Source organism: Acomys russatus, chromosome 16 (genome assembly GCF_903995435.1).
Source record: "Acomys russatus chromosome 16, mAcoRus1.1, whole genome shotgun sequence".
NCBI lineage: Eukaryota > Metazoa > Chordata > Mammalia > Rodentia > Muridae > Acomys > Acomys russatus.
This window is the reverse complement of record NC_067152.1, coordinates 23,752,839-23,771,125: the sequence shown is the minus strand read 5'-3', so window position 1 is coordinate 23,771,125 and position 18,287 is coordinate 23,752,839. Positions and strand designations below refer to the sequence as shown.

Below are 18,287 nucleotides of genomic sequence, written 5' to 3'. Positions count from 1 at the left end.
TAAGGTAGCTAACAGAGAAATGCCAACATCCTGGGCACAATCTGTCTTACAGTGGAGATGTCCCCCTTTCTCTAAACTATCTGAGAAGGCAAAAGCCACTAACTCTTGTGCCAACCACAGCAGTGAACGCCAGTCTCCTTACATTTTTGAGTCCCCCCAAGACTACATTTTATTACCAACGGTCCTTTCAGGACCAGAAGGAACTGGGTCAGTTTACCTAGCAAACCACCTTAGACTATTCCAAATATTTCTCTACAATCCTCCTCCATTGTGTCTACCTTTTTCCCACTCAAATTCAGCCTTCTTACATTTCCTATGAAATGAACAATAGCCTACTGTCTAGCCACTGTGAATACGGAAGCAAAAGACACCTCTTCCTCTAAAAACATAAGGACAGTTCAGGCATGGAACTCGGGTGTGGGAGGACAGCTGAGCTGCCAACCCTCAGGCACCCCACCTTCTCCAGCTCTCGGAGACTGGCTGCAAAGCTGCTTGCGTCCGGCCGGTAGAGGGGGCACTGGAGGTGCTGCGGGGGCTGGCTGTGCAGGGGCTCTGATGCTCTGATGGGAGCAACTCGGGGAAACGCATCTGCAGAGCAAGAGTGGAGGCCACTTGTTTACCTATGCTGTTCCTACCCACAGGCAGACTCCCCGTACCACACTGCCCCCCCCCCAAAAAAAAGAGATGCTAACTGAAGAGGGCAAGGCATTAGAAGCTAAGCTGGAGAGAGAGGGTGAAGCCAAAGCAGTGGGAAGGAGCTGAATGGGCTGGAACAAAAAGCTGTGTGGGCTCGTGTAAGCTGTGAAGGATGGGTGGGGCGGTAGGGAGCCGCTCACTAACCTGACTAAGGTGACTACTTCAGGGGCTTCACCAGCCTAGAGCGATTCCAGCTTCTCCCACCTCGAAGTGAAGTGCCGGTAAAGCAGCCTTGGAAATAGTGACTCGCTTACTTGCCCAGGGAGAGTAAGGACTTTGCCAGGCAAGCAGAAAAGAATGCTGATTTCATTCATTTTAGTCCTTGGGTACCGGAGGCTGGCAAAGCAGGTATGGGCTACTAAATGCTTGGTACTTATTTACAAGGCTGCAGTAAATACCAAAAGCTTAGAGAAAAAAACCCACAGAACTTTGATAACCAGTAACATACTAACCCTCTTCCCTGAGCTGAAATTAAGGCAGTTTCTTAAGTGAAATCACTGAGAAGCTGCAAAACAGCCCCAGAAAAAGGGACCAAACACCCCAGCTTTTCATCTCTAAGAAAAGTAAGATTTACTTCCATAAAGGAACAGGTTAGAAAAAAAAAAAAAATAGTTTTCAGACTCATTTTCAAGTTCTAGTCCAGCCAAGGGATAAAAATTGAGGCTTTCTTCTGAGTTGTAATTTCCATAAGTAGACTTCTCCCGTCCTTCCACTCTTAGAAGCCTTGCCTCTGAGCTAAGCTAACCTGGGGCGTGGGGTGGAGGAGGCGGAGGTAGGGGGAAAGACTGCAAGGAAGACCCCATCGGAGCCACAAGGACAGATGTAGGCAGCGTCCCACTGATATCATCTAGAAGAGAGAAGAAAAGCAAGAGGTTCAGCATCATGAGCATAGAGCAGCGAGGTGAAGGCAGAGGAGGACAGGATCTCAGGCTGCTCTCCTGGCCCCGGAGGCCAGGCTTCAGGACATCTTTATGCATGGCGGGTCAAGTCCTCCTAACCAGCTTTGCTTTGCTTAGAAAGCAGGAGAATGAGGGTCTTCCTAAAGCAGCTCAGCAGCAACAGACTGAGGGCAAGGGGATGTGCAGCTAGTCAACATGGACAGTAAATGTTGTTGCGTGCAGATGAAATGCCCGCCCACCCAACTGCCTAGAGATATGACAGGGGTGTGCAGAAAGGGTCGGGAGATAATTGGGTCATCAAGAGAAACCCAGACACGTCTCTGGCTCCTGACAAAAAGAACAAGTCCCTAGAGCCCACCCTCCCTCTAGGGTAAGATGGCAAAAGGGCAGGTCGGAGACTATACCTAGGAGGCTGAGGCTTCTTCTTGGAGGAGGAGGGGGAGTTGGAGGGTGTGGAGAGGTCAGGCCCCGCTGAGAAATGTCCACGTCCACAAGCGACACTGTCTCACCTGAGGGATTCATATAGCAAGCATGTTACAGAAGCACCATGCCCAAAGCTGAGGCCAAAAGGAAAGGGGAACGCAGGGCAAGCAAGGGAGGCCAGAGGGCCGAGGGTCCCAAAGCTCAGAGTCTGATCTCTCCAGGCTGGAATTACCCTCAACACTAATTGGCTTAAAATCCAGTTGTTGCCGGGCGTGGTGGCACACACAGGAGGCAGAGATAGGCGGTTCTCTGTGAGCTCCAGGCCAGCCTGGTCTACAGAGTGAATTCCAGGACAGCCAGGGCTACACAGAAACTGTCTAATAAACAAAACAAAACAAGGCTCTCCAGTCCTCCTCAGGTTAGTGAGCTGGCTTGGAGGTTACAAGATTTGCTACTCTTGAGCAGACCCACATTTGTTTTCCCACACCAACATGGTGGCTCGTAACCACCCTAACTCCAGTTCCAGGGCATTCAGCGCCACCTTCTGGCCTCTGCAGGCACCAGAAACACGCAGAGTATACACAAATAGGCAAATCAACTCATATACATAAAGTTAAAATAAAGGGGGGAGGATGGTAGGATGGCTCAGTAGGTAAAGGGACTTGCCAACAAACCTGACAATCTGAATTCAATCCCTAAGCTCTGCATAGTGGAAGAAAAGAACTGACTTTTTTTATTTTTAGTTTTTCAAGACAGGGTTTCTCTGTGTAGCCTTGGCTGTCCTGAACTCACTTTGCAGACCAGGCTGGTCTCGAACTCACAGAGATCTGCCTGCCTCTGCCCCCCAAATGCTGGGATTACAGTACAGGCGTGCGCCACCATGCCCTGCGTTAAGAACTGACTTTTGATCACTGTCCTCTGACCTCCACAAGCATGATGTGACACACAATCAATAAATAAGAAGTAAATAAAAAAGAATAAAATAATAAAAATTTTAAAATGTTTTCATCCGATCATTCATGGCTGGAGAGATGGCTCAGGGGTTAAGAGCACTGGCTGCTCTTCCAGAGAACCAAGATTTGATTCTCAGCACTCATACAGCAGCTCACATCCGTCTATAATTCCAGTTCCACGGTATCTGATACCCTCTTGTAGGCTCTACAGACACCAGGTACATAAGAGGATCACAGAGACATACATGTAGACAAAATACCCATACACATAAAATAAAAATTCTATCATCCCTTTACTACACTAGGGGCCAGATTTCCTTAGGAGAAAAGCATTAGCTTGGCCTGACAGTGAGAAAGCTATCCAATGCTATTTGGGCCACTGACTTCCCTTGAATAAGGGCTCTAACTCTGAAAAGAAATCTTCTTTATCAAATAAAACCATACCACTTGTCCTTGCACGCTAACATGCTAATGTGGAGCAAGCAAGTAGTTTTCTATATGCCATATGGACACGACAAAAGCAAGAGCCAGAAAACTAACAACTGGGTAAGGAGCAGTGAGACGGCTCAGCATACAGAGTGCTCGCCTCCAAACCTGAAGACCTGAGGTCAACTCCTACAAACTGTTTCCAGCTTCCCACATATGTGCACGCATACACAGTAAATGTTTAAAAAAGAAAGAACTTCAGGGTAGCAGGGCACCCAACACTCAGTGGTCAGAGGCAGGAGTTCAAGGCCAGCCTCTGCTCCTCATTGGATATTTGAGGCACCAGTGAAAGTTGTAGGACACCACTGGCTATGGATTGATAACTGTCAGCCTCACTACTTCGAGCAGTGCAATAGGCACAGGCACGTCTCTGTCAGGAAAGTCTAGGATGTCATTTTAAAGTGCTAAGGCTCTGTCTTAACCCAAAAGTACAAATGTGCATGTCCCCATTAACTAGAAAAGTATGTAGCCAATAAGATAAGCAATTCTGTGTACGGAGACCCACCACAGCACATGTCTACATGATGTCATTTGTTCTAACAACTCACTAGAACCTTTGCAGTGGGGGGAACCCACTGGCCTGGAAATGTCCATTCTAAATCAATTCTTCTAATCACCTTTAAAAGGGCCATAATATTCAAAGAAGTTAGAGATTGACATTTTAAATTTAGTTAATTACGTTTTTGAGATAGGGTCTCTCACTACCTAGCACGGACTGGCCTGAATCACTACATAGACCACACCAGCCTTGAATTTTGCAATCTTCCTTCCTCTGCCTCCCAAGTGGTGGAATTACAGAAGTTGATCACTACACCCAACCAAAGACTATTTTTTAAAGGGCTTCTTAGTCACAACCAAGTAGGGCAGCTGGCTTCTCAGACTTGAAACGACGTGAAAAAGACCTTTTTACAGCTTCTGCTCAACCAGGAGCTTTACCCATGACTGACAGAACAGAAGGTCTCTCTCTGAAACGTTTCCCATAATATGAGATGGCATGGGAGTAACCCGCTACCAAGAGGACACTCAATAGCCTTCTCACTTTAGCAACTGTGTTCCCTGCTGCAAGAGGACAGACTTAAAATAGACACAATGAAGAACACTAACAGCTGCAAGAACTGCTACCCCCTAAAACGGTAAGACACGAGCTCACATAATCCCATTTGCCCTAAGACTTTAGACCAGACCAGGCCAGCCACTCATGGGTAATCTATGGACTTCCTTGGAAGCTGGGACAGGAATTATGACTTCAAGGAAATCTTTTATGCATTGCAAGCTTATATTTTTTAAATTCTTGCCTTTAATTTATATATAATAGCACTAAACTGTGCAACTTCTAGGGCTACCCAATTACCACGAAGCAGCCTTCATCTTCAAGGTAAAGCATCTGAAATCAAGAACACACTCCACATGCCATCCCAACCCAGGGGGCATGGGATGAAGGAAATTACTGCAGACAGCTGGGAAGGTGCATGGAGCTCCCCCAGCAATGCATCTGCAAGGGTATTCGTGAAAGGGCTCAGAACATTCCCAATGTCAGTTGTCAGAAGAGAGAAAGAAAGGTATGATCCTTACCTGTGAACAAGGGGCTGAAGGAGACCGGAGAAAAGGCACTTTGAGTTCTTGTCAACCTGGGTTTCCTAGGGAGCAAGAAAGCACACAGAGAAAAAAGGGGGAAATGAACACATATGCACTTAAATCACTAGCACGCTGGATTCCAGATGTCCTGAAGCACAAAGCAAACCCTTTATTACAGACACGCTGGCAACACTTCCGTAATGAAGCCTAAAATTTAAAGGAGAATGAAATGATTAAGGCAATTCCTTAAATAGATCTGGCTACTGAATCCAGCCTCCAAAGCAATAGCAATCCTTTGGATCCTAACATGCCCAGCACATTAAACACCTTGAGGGGTAATTACTAAGTCTATTTCACAAGAAACAAAGTTGGATGCAGACTTGATTTTCATCTGAAAGCCAAGCCAAAGGCTTTAGGCCTAAGCAGCTGCCAGCTTGGAGCAACAGCTTCCCTACGGGCCTGACTCTAAGACAAGGTTCCAAACAGAGCCAGGGCGCCAGGGAGCACACCCCAGACTCAGAAGAACACTAAAAAATCCATTACCACCTTCACCCATGACCACTTCTCTGCCCATGGCCCTGGGATGTGAGCCAAGGACATGGCTAACAGGTGGGCAGCTCTGCCTGGCACCAAGTGTACCCTCCCCTCCCTGAGTCACACAGCTCTGCCTTGGCGTTCTCCAGAAGCCATCTTCCATTTACACACCAAGGTGACAATTCAGCAAACAATGAAAAACAAAAGATGCCAACACAGACTTTGCAGCCGAAATGAGCTAAACTTAAAACATCTTTTTTTTTTTCTTGTTTGTTTGTTTGGTTTGGTTTTTCAAGATGGGGTTTCTCTGTGCAGCCACAGCTGCCCTGGAATCCACTCTGTAGACCAGGCTGGCCTGGAATTCACAGACACCAGCCTGCCTCTGACTCCTGAGTGCTGGGATTAAAGGTATGAGCCACCACTGCCTGGCTTAAAACATCTTTTCATTCACCTCAAGATGACAAAGATTTTACTGAGGGGGTAGAAACAAGCTATGTGCTCACAAAGGGCAAGAAGTAGGTTCTGACGACTACATAAATCTGTCAGAAATCAGCCAGGCTAGGCATGGTGGTGTAGACCTTTAATGTCAGTATTCAGGAGGCAGAGACAAGCCAGCCTGGCCTACATAGTGAGTTCTAGAATAGCCAAAGGTGAGTACTACATAACAGGGAGGCACCCCCCACCCCCACCCCCACCCCATGCAAGAAAAGAAAGAAAAATCATCTGGCCATGAAGACATACACCTTTTTAATACCAACCACCTGAAGGGAGTTCCAGGCTAGCCTGGTCTATATGTTGAGTTCTAGGCTAGTTAAAGCTACATAGTCAGAAACTGTCTGAAACAAAGTATCACACACACACCCCAAAATCAATACAACTGGACACCTAAAGAAGGTGAATTTTGTAGCATAAAATTTATACCCCAGCTGTGTGTGGTGGCATACGCCTTTAACACCAGCACTCAGGAGGCAAAGGCAGGTAGATGATCTCTGTGAGTTCAAGGCCAGCCTAGTCTACAAATTGAGCTCCAAGAGAGGCAGGGTTCTGTTACACTGAGAAACTTTGTCTTGAAAAACCAAACCAAGTAGCCGGGCTTGATGGCGCACATCTTTAATCCCAGCACTCAGGAGGCAGAGGCAGGCGGATCGCTGTGAGTTCGAGTCCAGCCTGGTCTACAAAGTGAGTCCAGGACAGCCAAGGCTACACAGAGAAACCCTGTCTCGAAAAACCAAAAAAAAAAGAAAAGAAAAGAAAAACCAAACCAAAAAACACACAACAAATAAACAAACAAACAACAACAACAACAACAACAAAGCAAGCAAATAAGCCAAACTTATAGTCCAATAAACCAGACTTTTAAAAAAGTCTTATCCGCAGCTGGAGAGCTGGAAAGGCCCTAAGCTGCAATTCCCAGCACCTGCATTGACTAGGCTGCAGGGGTTCTGCGGCCTCAGCACCCACACACCAGTGTACCTATGTTCACACACACAAACATATGCATATTTTTAAAAATATTTAAAACCCCATCCCACAATTGACTGACTCTAGACATTATAATTACAGTTACATAATGTATGACTCCAGATATCACAGCTGGCTCACCTTCCAGAAATACTGTGATCCAAAGGAATAAATAAAAGTAAACTCTTTTTAACTCTCAGCTGAACCAATAGAGTAAGAAAGCACACAGGAAGCTGGGTGGTGGTGCACACCTCTAATCCCAGCACTGGGGAGGCAGAAACAGGAGGCTCTCCGAGTTTGAGGCCAGCCTGGTCTACAGAGTGAGTTCTCAGACAGCCAGAGCTACAAAGAGAAACCTGTCTCAAAAAAAGAAAGAAAGAAAACACACGGAGAATAAGGGGAGAAGCGAACACACATGTCTAAAACTCTGGCTTTCAAATGTTCTAAAACACAAAGCAAACCCTTTATTACAGAAGAAAAAAATCTAAAATGAGATCCTATTTAAAATCATTTGTATTCACAGGTGTGGTGGTGCACTCCTTTATTTCTAGCACTTGGGAAACTGAAAGTGGGGGAGGGGCTCTAAGCTCCAGGACAGCCAGGGCTACACAGAGAAAGTCTGCCTTGAAAAACAAAAACAACAAACCCAAAAACAAAACAAAACAAAGTATTTGCTTTCAGGACCCATGGTACAGCCTAGTTAGTGAAATGCCACCAATCACGCACAGTGCCCTGAAGTCAATCTCTGCACCAGCCCCCACACAAAGCAAAAACATGTAGGGGGTTTAGGGGTTTTTGTTTTGTTTTGTTTTTTAATGTGTATTTGGGGGCTGGAGAGATGGCTTAGCAGTTAAGAGCACTGCCTACTCTTTCAGAGGACCTGGATTCAATTCCTAACACCCACATGACAGCTACTGTAATTGGAGTCTGTAGCTCCAGTTCTAGGGGATCCAACACCTCCACACAGACATGCAGGCAGGCAAAATACCAATGCATATAAAAATTAAAATTAAAAAAAATTTTTAATGTGTTTTTATTTATAGGCATGCGTATGCTTGTCTGTCACACGTATGTGGGTGTCAACTGAGGCTAAAGATGGGACCCCTGGAATTAGAAGAGTCCTAGGCTCCGGTGAGCTACTCTGGACACCAGGAACTGAACTCAGGTGATTTGGAAGAACAGCAAGAGCTCTTAACCCTTGAGCCATCTCTCTCCAGCCTCAAAACAAAAACTGTTTGTGCTTTGTTTTTGTTTTGTTTGAAACAGAACCTCATGTAGTCTAGGCTGGCCCCTGACTCACTAAGGAGATGAGCTTGAACTCTCTCTGCTGGGACCACAGGTGCACAGCAGGATGCCCAGCTTTGCATTCTTGTTTAACTTTTTGGATTTCTTGCTTGCTTGTTTGTTTGTTTGTTTGTTTTTGTGTTTTTTGAGACAGGGTTTCTCTGTGTGGTCTTGGCTGTTCTGAACTCACTTTGTAGACCAGGCCGGCCTCATACTCACAGAGATCTGCCTGCTTCAGCCAAGTGCCGGAATTAAAGGTTTGTGCCACCACACCAGCTTTTAATTTTTATTAAATTTTTAAAAGATTTATATTTATTATTTATACAGCATTCTACCCAAATGTGTGCCTGCACACCAGACAAGGGCACCAGATCTCATTGTAGATACTTGTGAGCCACCATGTGGCTGCTGGGAATTGAACTCAGGACCTTTGGAAAAACAGCCAGTGCTCTTAACCTCTGAGCCATCTTTCCAGCCCCAATTTTTATTAATTTTAATTATGTGTCTGTGCGTTTGTTTGCACATGTAAGTACAGGTGTCATCAAAGGCCAGAGGTGTCAGATTCTCTGGAGCTAGAGTTACAGGTGGTTCTGAGCTGCCTCACATGGGTGCTAGGAAATGATCTCAGGTCCTCTGTGAGAGTAGCATGTGCTCTTAAGTGCTGAGCCATCTCTCTCCCACTCCTGCTTTTGTCTTAATGTAAATACCTGAGCTTCTCAAACTGCAAACAGAATTTCAAAAGCAGACAATGAAAACTTTGGTTTTCATTCTCAGCTTCCTGGATGTGGTGCTGCGTACTTATTCCCAGCACGTGGGAAAAGAAGCAGGACCATTACACGTTCAAGTTCAAAGCTACATAACAAGACCATAACTCAAAAAACAAAACACACAAAAAAGGCACACACCTTTAGTCTCAGCAGCACTTGGGAGGCAGAGGCAGATCTCTGTGAGTGCAAGCAAGCCTGATCTATAAGTTGAGTCCCAGGCCAGCAAGGGCTACATACACCTAGTGTCAAAGAAAGAGATGAAATATAGGCAGCTTCCTTCTAAGAGGTCTGACACCCACACTTGAATACATCCACAGCCCACACTGGGGACATGGCTGCAAAAAAACAAGATACCACCACACATGGTCTCCATTTATAAAAGTTGCTCATGCCTACAGCTTAGTGCCAACAGCCCAAAGGCCTAGAGTGGAAAGTTAATCCCACTGGACATGAATTTAGAAGCTGAGGAGCATCTAAGCTGACTTTTATTTGGTAACTGTGGGTACAACATTAAACTCAGCAAGTAGAAACCCAGAGCACTGGCCTTTCAAAAGGTTCACACCTCAGCCATTTGGCAGTTTGCCTCTTTTCAAAGGAAACTGCATCACTCTGCCATCTGCCCATGCTAGGGACGAGTCTCTCCAGTGCCAAGCTCTGAAGAACAGCAGTACCCAAGTGCACACGTCTTGCGGGGGCCTTCTCACTTCAGCTCATCTTCTCCCCCACCCCCGACATTTTGAAGAAAATCATAGTTTCTAGGATCTAGAAAAAGAAACCATCTGAATGTAAACCCAGGCAGAGCCATCTGACAGTGCTGTATGGCTCCTCCTGGCAGAGATGGGCGCTTCGGGGCTGGAAGCTAAAGGTAGAGGGTCTGAGAGGCTGAAATGACAGTAGGCGTGCAGCACTCTCCCTCTCGGGACACGCTGCCTAACTGAAAACCCATTTCCTATCCCAAGACCCTGTGAGCATTCTAAGGTCTACCATTCATCAAAAGGTCAATCTAGATGACTTTTTTTTAAAAAAGCAAGGAAATAATTTAACATAAAATTGAGGATGGCAGCCAGGCGTGGTGGCGCACACCTTTAAGCCCAGCACTCGGGAGGCAGAGGCAGGAGGATCACTGTGAGGTCGAGGCCAGCTGGTCTACAAAGCAAGTCCAAGACAGCCAAGGCTACACAGAGAAACCCTGTCTCGAAAAAACAAAAAATAAAATAAAACTGAGGATGGCAGCTACCTAGGGGAGGACAAAACATGAGGAAAGCAACACTTGAGTGTAGATAAAGCATGGCCAATATGAGCCTATTTACTAAGCCTAACGATGAGCAGCTGGTTATGTGTTTGGTGCACACGTTTCCTAACCCCCTTTCATATAGTAAACATCCGGGATGGTAAAAGCCCAATTCTCAGCTGACAGGACGGTTTTGTGACTTTATTTTTGGCACAGGGTTCTCTGCACCTGATAAGTAGCTGAGGATGGCCCTCCTGCCTCCATCTCCTCACTGCTGGGTTACAAGCACGCCTGGTTTATGCAGTCTATGCTGGAGATTAAAGTCAAGCTAAGCGCCATACATCCCAGGCCTCCAAAGAAACATATTCTCCAGTGCTGGGAATCCAACCCAGGGCTCTGAGCATACCAGACAAGCAGGCCACCAACCGAGCTCCATCCCCAGCCCAGCTAAGCATCCTAACTAACCCTCCATACCATATTCATGGGTTACTGATACCTTCCCACATCACCACGAAAAACACTGCAGTGCAAAATTATAGTACTTTAACTTTGCCAGTGGGCCACTTGCATCTTAGAACAGACTCACTGGAGAGGCAGGCTAAGGATTTAGTAGGTCATGACTCAAGTGACCTCAGACAGAAGGCTTCAGGCAAAGGTCTTTTGGGGTGACTGCTATCCTTTGAGTCAAGTATGCCATGGCCTGAGTTGTAGGCAAGAGAACACCCCTGTCGACTTTCACTCTGCAAATTATCTGCATTGCAACAGATTAATGAGATAAAAGGAATTAGAAGTGTTACTCTAGGCAGGGCGTGGTGGAGCACGTCTTTAATCCCAGCACTCGGGAGGCAGAGGCAGGTGAATCTGGTCTACAAAGAGAGTTCCAGGACAGCCAGGGCTAGTACACAAGAAACTCTGTCTCCAAAAAGGAAAAAAAAAAAAAAGCGCTAGACTAAACAGGACAACAGCACATAGATGTAACTATTGGCCAGTTTTCAAAATCCTTGGAACTCAGAATATAAACAATGAACCGTCATATCTACCACTCTTGTCCGTAAATCCCTTTATTGTTAAAGCCTGCATGTATCCTTGCTAAAGCACCTTCCAAACTAGGATGCTCACATACTAGCCTGTGTGCCTCCAAGACACCTCTGCCCCTCTAAGGCACCCAGTGCCAAGCCAGGCAGCCTGTGCCATTTCCAACACGTCACAAGGCAGTGTCTGTTCATGTGCTAGCTACAAGCACAAAAACCATGTGTTCATTTTTACTTCCAATACACAGACATCTGTGCAGCAAGGTCATATCCAAAACTCTGTCGTAAACCAACTAGAAAACCGATGGAGGGAACTTCTAGGGAAAAACCAGGGGCAGAGCCTGACAATGTTGAAACCCTCAGGAATGATGTTGCCAAGGAGAATATTAACCGCACAAGACTCCACTAGACAGACAAAAGTCTTAAAGCCAGGGAACTTGTTCTGAGAGAGCTGACAGCCACAAGCAGTTTGTAAAAAGATAATTTAAAAGGCCAACAAAATATGAAACAAAAACCCAAACACAGCTCACACACCACAGTATCACCTTGCTTTCGGCATATCATGTTATGACTCAAAAAGGCCCCTTTGAGCCTGGCTGATATGGTGGCCTTAGCACCCCTGTGATGTGAGCACGTGGGAGGTGGAAGCGAGAGGATCAGCTCATGGCCAGCCTTGAGCGCGCACACACAGTAAGTGTGAGGCCATCCTGGGCTATCCAAGACCAGGCACATCTGTAATCCCAGAGCTCCAGGAAGCTTAGGCAGGAAGGTGATTGGCCAGTGCAGACTGCATCTCAAAAAGACAACAAGGGGGATGGGGAGGTGGAGAAAAGGGGCTGGAGCGATGGCTCAGCTGTTTCCTGCTATTCTTCCAGAGGAGCTGAGTGTGGTTCCCAGCACCCAAGCTGTGCAGCTCACAACTTCCCGTAACACCAGATCTACGGGACCCAGTGCCCTCTTCTGACCTTATCAGGCACAATTTTTATGTGCACATACATACAGACATACACATTTTTTAAAAATCCTTTTAATGAAACCAAAAGTAGGAATAAAGGAAAAAAAAAAAAAAAAAAAAAAAAAAAAAACAGTAGCAAAATACACCCCTCCCCTGGCTCTCAAGACCCAAAGAAACAGTAACTTTCTGCTCTCAGCCAAGTCTACCCATGACAGCAGGGCCCCAGACTCATGCCAAAGAGCCTCTCTGATGCAGAATTGCACCGTTCCCCCAACAAATCAAACATCACTATAGAACTGCTCTCCATCTCAGCCTCTCACAACCATGAAGACTGCCAGGGACAGTACTGTTAAACTCAGTAGACAAACCCCTGAGGACAGTGCTGCTCCCAACCAGGTGGGTATTATGTGATGATTCTAACAGGGCAGATAAATGCCTTTTTTCACCAAATCTGAAGACAATCAACTCAACACATGTGAAACAGACAAGGGAACTCCACTAGCTTTCCTGAAATAGCAAAGTTCTATATTATACCAAGGCCCACAGGCACGAAGCCCAGCTCTCTGAATTCTGACATATGTGTGATATAAGGCCTAGCCCAGCTCCTAAAGAACAGAAATCTGATTAGTTGGCAGGCTTAATCTTACTATAAAGAGCTCTCAAAGCTAACTCACTTTTTTTTTTTTTAATAGAAAAAAATTTTTTTTGGAGACAGGGTCTCGCATGTAGCTGTGGCTGGCCCAGAATTCATTATGTAGACCAGGCTGGCCTCCAACTGAGAGATCCACCTGCCTCTGCCTCCCGCTGGGATTAAAGGTGTGTGCCACCATGCCCAGCAACGTTTATTTATGTTTAAGAAGTCTGGGGTGGGTGCAGACATGCGGGGGTCAGAGGACAACTTGTGAGAGGCATTTTTCTCCTTCCATCACATGGATCCCAGACTGGTTCAAACTCAAGTCATCATGAGACTCGGCACAGGCACCTCCATCTGGTGAGCTGTCCTGCTGACCCTCATACTCTTTTGCTTCTACAGATTTAGGATTTTTACATATGTGTGTGCATGTATGTGCCTGCTAAGATCAGAAGAGGACCTTGCATCCCCTGAAGGTAGCGTTCGTTACAGGAGGAGCTACCCAACCTGGATGTCCAACCTGGGTACATGGGAACCAAACTCTGAGCTTCTGCAAGATTATCAAGTACCCTCAACTTCTAAGCCATCTCTCCAGTCCCACCTATACTTATATTCTTAGGACTTGCATATCTGGGCAGGTCCACTTAAGCAAATCCAAAGCATGTGAAAGGAAGCTGAGTTGTTCACCAATGCAGACTGCTGAGCCTTATAAAAACGATTGTTAGGAAATACTTTGCCACTGAAAGCGATAGCTGTCGGAAACGTGTAGATGGGAAAGTTAGATGTTGAGAAGAGCAAAGAGAAATATGCCTAGAGGTTACCATAAATGCCCCAAATTACATGGCAAAGACAGCGGAGGCCCATAATTAACTGAAACCCACATGGCTCCGGAAGCCTCAGAACTGGCAAAGACAGACCTTCGGGTCCTACCATTTCAAACAAGAAGACGAGTGAAAACTCCAAGCCACTGCTCTTCCTAACAAGGGAGGACTCGCTTAGGAGACACAGATCCACAGGCATCACAACTACCCTGGCCAGACTTAGCAAGGTTCTCACAGCCTCAAGGCTGCCAGCAAGACTGGCACATGCTAAGTGCAGAAAAGATAGCAAGCAACACCAAAGCTTAGCATAGGGGAAAGTACCAATTCAATCTACTACTTCTCTTCCAAAAAGCACAAAATATTCCATACAGTGTTCACATCCCCTGTAAGGACATGAACAGGACAGTTCATAGCTGTCCCATTTCACCGATGAAAAGGGCAGGATGAAGAGGACAGATCTGCCCTCCGTCCCACAACTAATGCTGAGCTTCCTGATTCTTACACAACATGATGCCTCCAAATAGCAGTCAAGTCAACCAAATGTTTACACACAAATACCTAGCTCTTCTCCAATTCATCAGAAAAAGCTCTTAGACCCAAACAACGTCTTTCTCCAGTGCCCTGAACTAAGCTTCTTTGCAGAGGTGCAGCCTAATTTGCTCTGCAGCAGACATCGGTGTTGTGCTTGGTGTGAGGGTTGATGACAGCAGCCAATGGCCATTAAATTCTGCTTCGAAAGGCAAAACACCGTACAATGCTATATGCCTTTTCCACTCCCTCATCTATTAGACGTAGCAGCTAATTTCACACCACACCTCATACTTGTCTCGGGAATCTTAGATGAAGTCCTGGTCAATGTGGAACAAAGACAAGACAAACCACAAAAAAAGCATCAATCCATCCTGTGCCATCACCCTCAGCTTCAATCCTGCCCTCCACCCTCAGCTGATGCAAATTTCATCCATACTGGTAAGTGGAGCATCAAATACAGAACCTACTACTGGAGAGGAAAATGCAGTTTCAGCAGTCACACACTTTTCAAGAACTGAGCCTTCAGCAGTTCACAAAAAAATAAAAAAAGTAAAAAATAAAATAACATAGGTCCTACCTAAAGGGACAACATACTGGAGCAAACAACCAGGGATCTGGGTTTGGTCCATGGCATCCATTGGCAACAAAGCCAAATTGATCCCATACCTTTATCTCGGAGTATTCAAGTTTCCTTGAGAAACCCACATCCAAGAATGAATGGTTTTGAATCCAGGAACGATCCACTGGGGAGCTTTAAAAATTCAACACCCCCACCCCACCCCCAGATTCTACCGCTCAGCAAAGTTATCAATTCCTCTGCTTTTTGGCCTTGGTTTGTCACTGTCAGTATGTTTCAAGAATCCATCACATAAATTACACCAAGACAAATTCCAGCCAGGCATGGTGGCAACAGGCCTATAGTCCTGGCACTTGGGAGGCTGACTCAGGACTCAGGGGGATGAGAGAGAGGAAGATCAAGAGATCTAGACCAATCTGGGCTACATAGTGAATTCAATGCCTGATCAACATAATAAAAGCTTGTCTAAAAACAAAACAAAAGCCACAAATTCAAGTCTAAGGCAAATTCAGAACTACAATTCACAGGTATATCACAAGGTAAATCTCATTCAGGGATACAAAAGCTGGCAGCTTTATATAAACGGACACAGCAGAGCTATGTCCTAATGCCAAAAGTCCAGCCACTTTTTAGAAATTCAGGGGTGGGGGGAACCTCTACATCTAAGTTTGGAATTGTCATTAACTAGCCTAGATGTCAATGTGTATACCTCACCGGGAATTCTCGGGTCTGTGTGAAAGAGAGAGCAGGCCTAAGCTACTCTCAGAATGTGGTCAGCACACAGGCTTTACATGGCAAATATCTAAAAACAGCCAGGAAAATACTATGAATAGAGATGGCCAGCTAATTGCTGGCCAAACTCCTCAGGCCATTTGAAGGCATGTACATGTGAAGAGGATGGGGGCAGGTGCGCAGGGAGAATAAGCAAGATGGTCCAAATAATAGGCAGGTGCTTGACACAGCTTGTTGGCCTCAAGGCCATACAGTTGCAGCAACCTCCCAGCATTGTTAGTAATGACAGACATGGGGGGGGGGGCTGGCTTAAAAAGTGGGACAGGTACAGAGATGGAGGGTGAGGCAGGACTTCAAATCATCCCCAGCAAGAGACGCTAACCCACTGAGAAGTGTCACCGAGTGTGAACTCTCCAAGAGTGAAAGCTGTTTCCACAATTAGCTCTGATCTAATGGAAGATGTTACCACCTTTAGTCCCAAGTGTCGGCCTCTTCCAGAAGTCCACAGCTTGACAACTGACAGTATCGTGTTAGCAGTAGGGGAAAAGAAATGGAAGTTTGTCGCCTGCCCCCCCCCCCAAGCCAATCAATCTCACCTCCCCGAATCCAGCTCCCGGCCCGCAGAGCCTCCCATGTCCGTTAGGCTCGCAGCTGAAGCTGCCAGATCTCCAGAAGGCCTCTTGCCGGTCCCATCCCCACCGCCTGAGCCACCGTTGCAGCTCTTCGTGCGAAACAGTCGACTGAGGCGGATTTTGAAGGAGCCCTTCCGAGAAGGGCCCGCGAGGGGCCGGAGGGGCCCGGGAGGCGGCGGCGGTGGGGGAGGTTGCTGCTGTTGCTGCAGCTGCTGCTGCTGCTGCTGCTGGGGCTCCCCTCGGCTCAGACGCCCTGGAGGGACCAAGTCCTGCAGCGGGAAGGGCACCGGGGGTAGTTCGGGGCCCGGGGGCTGCAGCAGAAGCCGGCCGCCCCCTCCTCCTCCTCCACGGCCCGGGCTGCTGAGCTCCTCTTCGGAGCAGCTGTTAGTCTCCAGGCTCTCGGCCTCCGATTCCAAGCCTTCCAGGACCAGCAGCGCGTCGCTCGTTTCCGTGGGGTCCTCCCCGGCCTGCTGAGCGGCAGCAGGCGGCGGGGGCTGAGGCGGCGGCGGCTGCGGGGGGCACGGGCACGGGCAGCAGCCTCCGCCGGCAGTCTTGATCCCCGGCCCCGCCGGCTGCCCGAGCCCCAGAGCCGCCAGCTGCGCCTCTAGTCCAGCCACCGGACCCCAGGTCCGCTCGAGCGTCAAGCCCGACGGGAGGGCCTTGGGATCCAGCGCACAGCGGTGCCGGGGACACAGCAGTTCCGAGGGTCCCGGCTCCGGGGCCGCCTCCGCGTCCCCCTCCTCCGGCGGCCGCCCCACGTTGCGGAACACCATCAGCTGCGGCGGCCGGGCGCCCCGCGGGCCGGGCCGAGCGAGGAAGGGTGGCGGCGGCGATGGGCCATGGCCCGGGGGCGGCGGCGGCGGCGGCGGCGGCGGGCCTGGCTCGGGGGCCGCATCTCCATAGCCGAGGAGGCGGCTCAGGACCCGGTACGAAGCGGCCGCCGCCGCCGCCTCGCCATCCCGGAGCTCGGCCCCCTGCATCGGGGTGAGGGAGGGAGGGCGGGCGGCTGGGAGCCGGGCTGGGTGGGGACTAGGCCGGGCCCCGCCGGAGCCCCGCCCGCCGCTGCCCCCGGAGCGACAGCGCTAACGGCCGCCGCGGCCTCTGCCTCATAGAGGGGGCGGGGGGAACGGGGGGGGGGTGCGCGGAGCCCAAGGCGAGCCCAGGCAGCGCGCCGCCGCCGAGGACCACCCCCAAGACGTCACTTCCTGGATAGGTCCCGCCCCCTGCCCTAAGGTACGCAGCGTCTGCCTCCGTTACGCCTGACGCTGTCTCGGCTCTGCTCGCTATTGGCCGGTTGCTGGTTCTGTGGCCTCCTTAGTCTCCGGCACGGACCCCGGCCTTTTCACTTCCCGGGCGCCTGGGCCCTATCCACTCTTCTGTTTAGAGCGGAGCAGGCATTGGGACCCGGGTCTGGACCTGGGAGCCCTGGGTCTTGTCCTATCTATGCTCCTTGGGATGTGTGACCTTGGCCAAGTCATTTCATTAAATCTGAGTCCTTGAGCCGGGCGTGGTGGCGCACGCCTTTAATCCCAGCACTCCGGAGGCAGAGGCAGGCGGATCGATGTGAGTTCGAGGCCAGCCTGGTCTACAAAGTGAGTCCAGGATGGCCAAGGCTACACAGAGAAACCCTGTCTCGAAAAACTAAAAAAAAAAATTCTGAGTCCTCTTTCCTGGAATCCAGTGAATTATGGAATGACTACTGAAAAGGTGTTCTAGATCCGGCGGTGTGCTGTGCCTTGTTAAAGCAACTGGTTCTTTGGGGAAAGAAAAGGTGTGTATATAGTTACATCGTGTTATCATGAATTCCACTGGGAATCAAGGATGTGGCACACAATCTCCAAGAAATAAAAATATACCATAGCCGGGACTGGAGAGATGGCTCAGAGGTTAAGAGCACCGACTGCTCTTCCAAATGTCCCGAGTTCAATTCCCAGCAACCACATGGTGGCTCACAACCATCTATAATGAGATCTGGTGTCCTCTTCTGGCTGGCAGGCAGGATATTGTATACATAATAAATAAGTCTTTTTAAAAAAAAAAATACGATAGCCAATTCTGATTGCCAAAT

At 48.2% G+C, this 18,287-nt stretch overlaps 1 protein-coding gene across 1 annotated transcript in view; it reads right to left on the bottom strand.

Moving 5' to 3' along the window:
* Window positions 1–17,199, bottom strand: part of Socs7 (suppressor of cytokine signaling 7) — a 32,968-nt gene extending 15,769 nt beyond the window's left edge. The window contains exons 1-5 of the mRNA XM_051158428.1: window positions 16,184–17,199; window positions 5,030–5,094; window positions 2,000–2,104; window positions 1,442–1,543; window positions 458–588 (exon numbers count right to left, since the gene is read on the bottom strand). Of these exons, the coding sequence (XP_051014385.1) occupies window positions 458–588; window positions 1,442–1,543; window positions 2,000–2,104; window positions 5,030–5,094; window positions 16,184–17,199 (1,419 nt within the window). The remainder of the gene's footprint in view (window positions 1–457; window positions 589–1,441; window positions 1,544–1,999; window positions 2,105–5,029; window positions 5,095–16,183) is intronic.
* Between the last annotated feature and the right edge of the window lie 1,088 nt (window positions 17,200–18,287).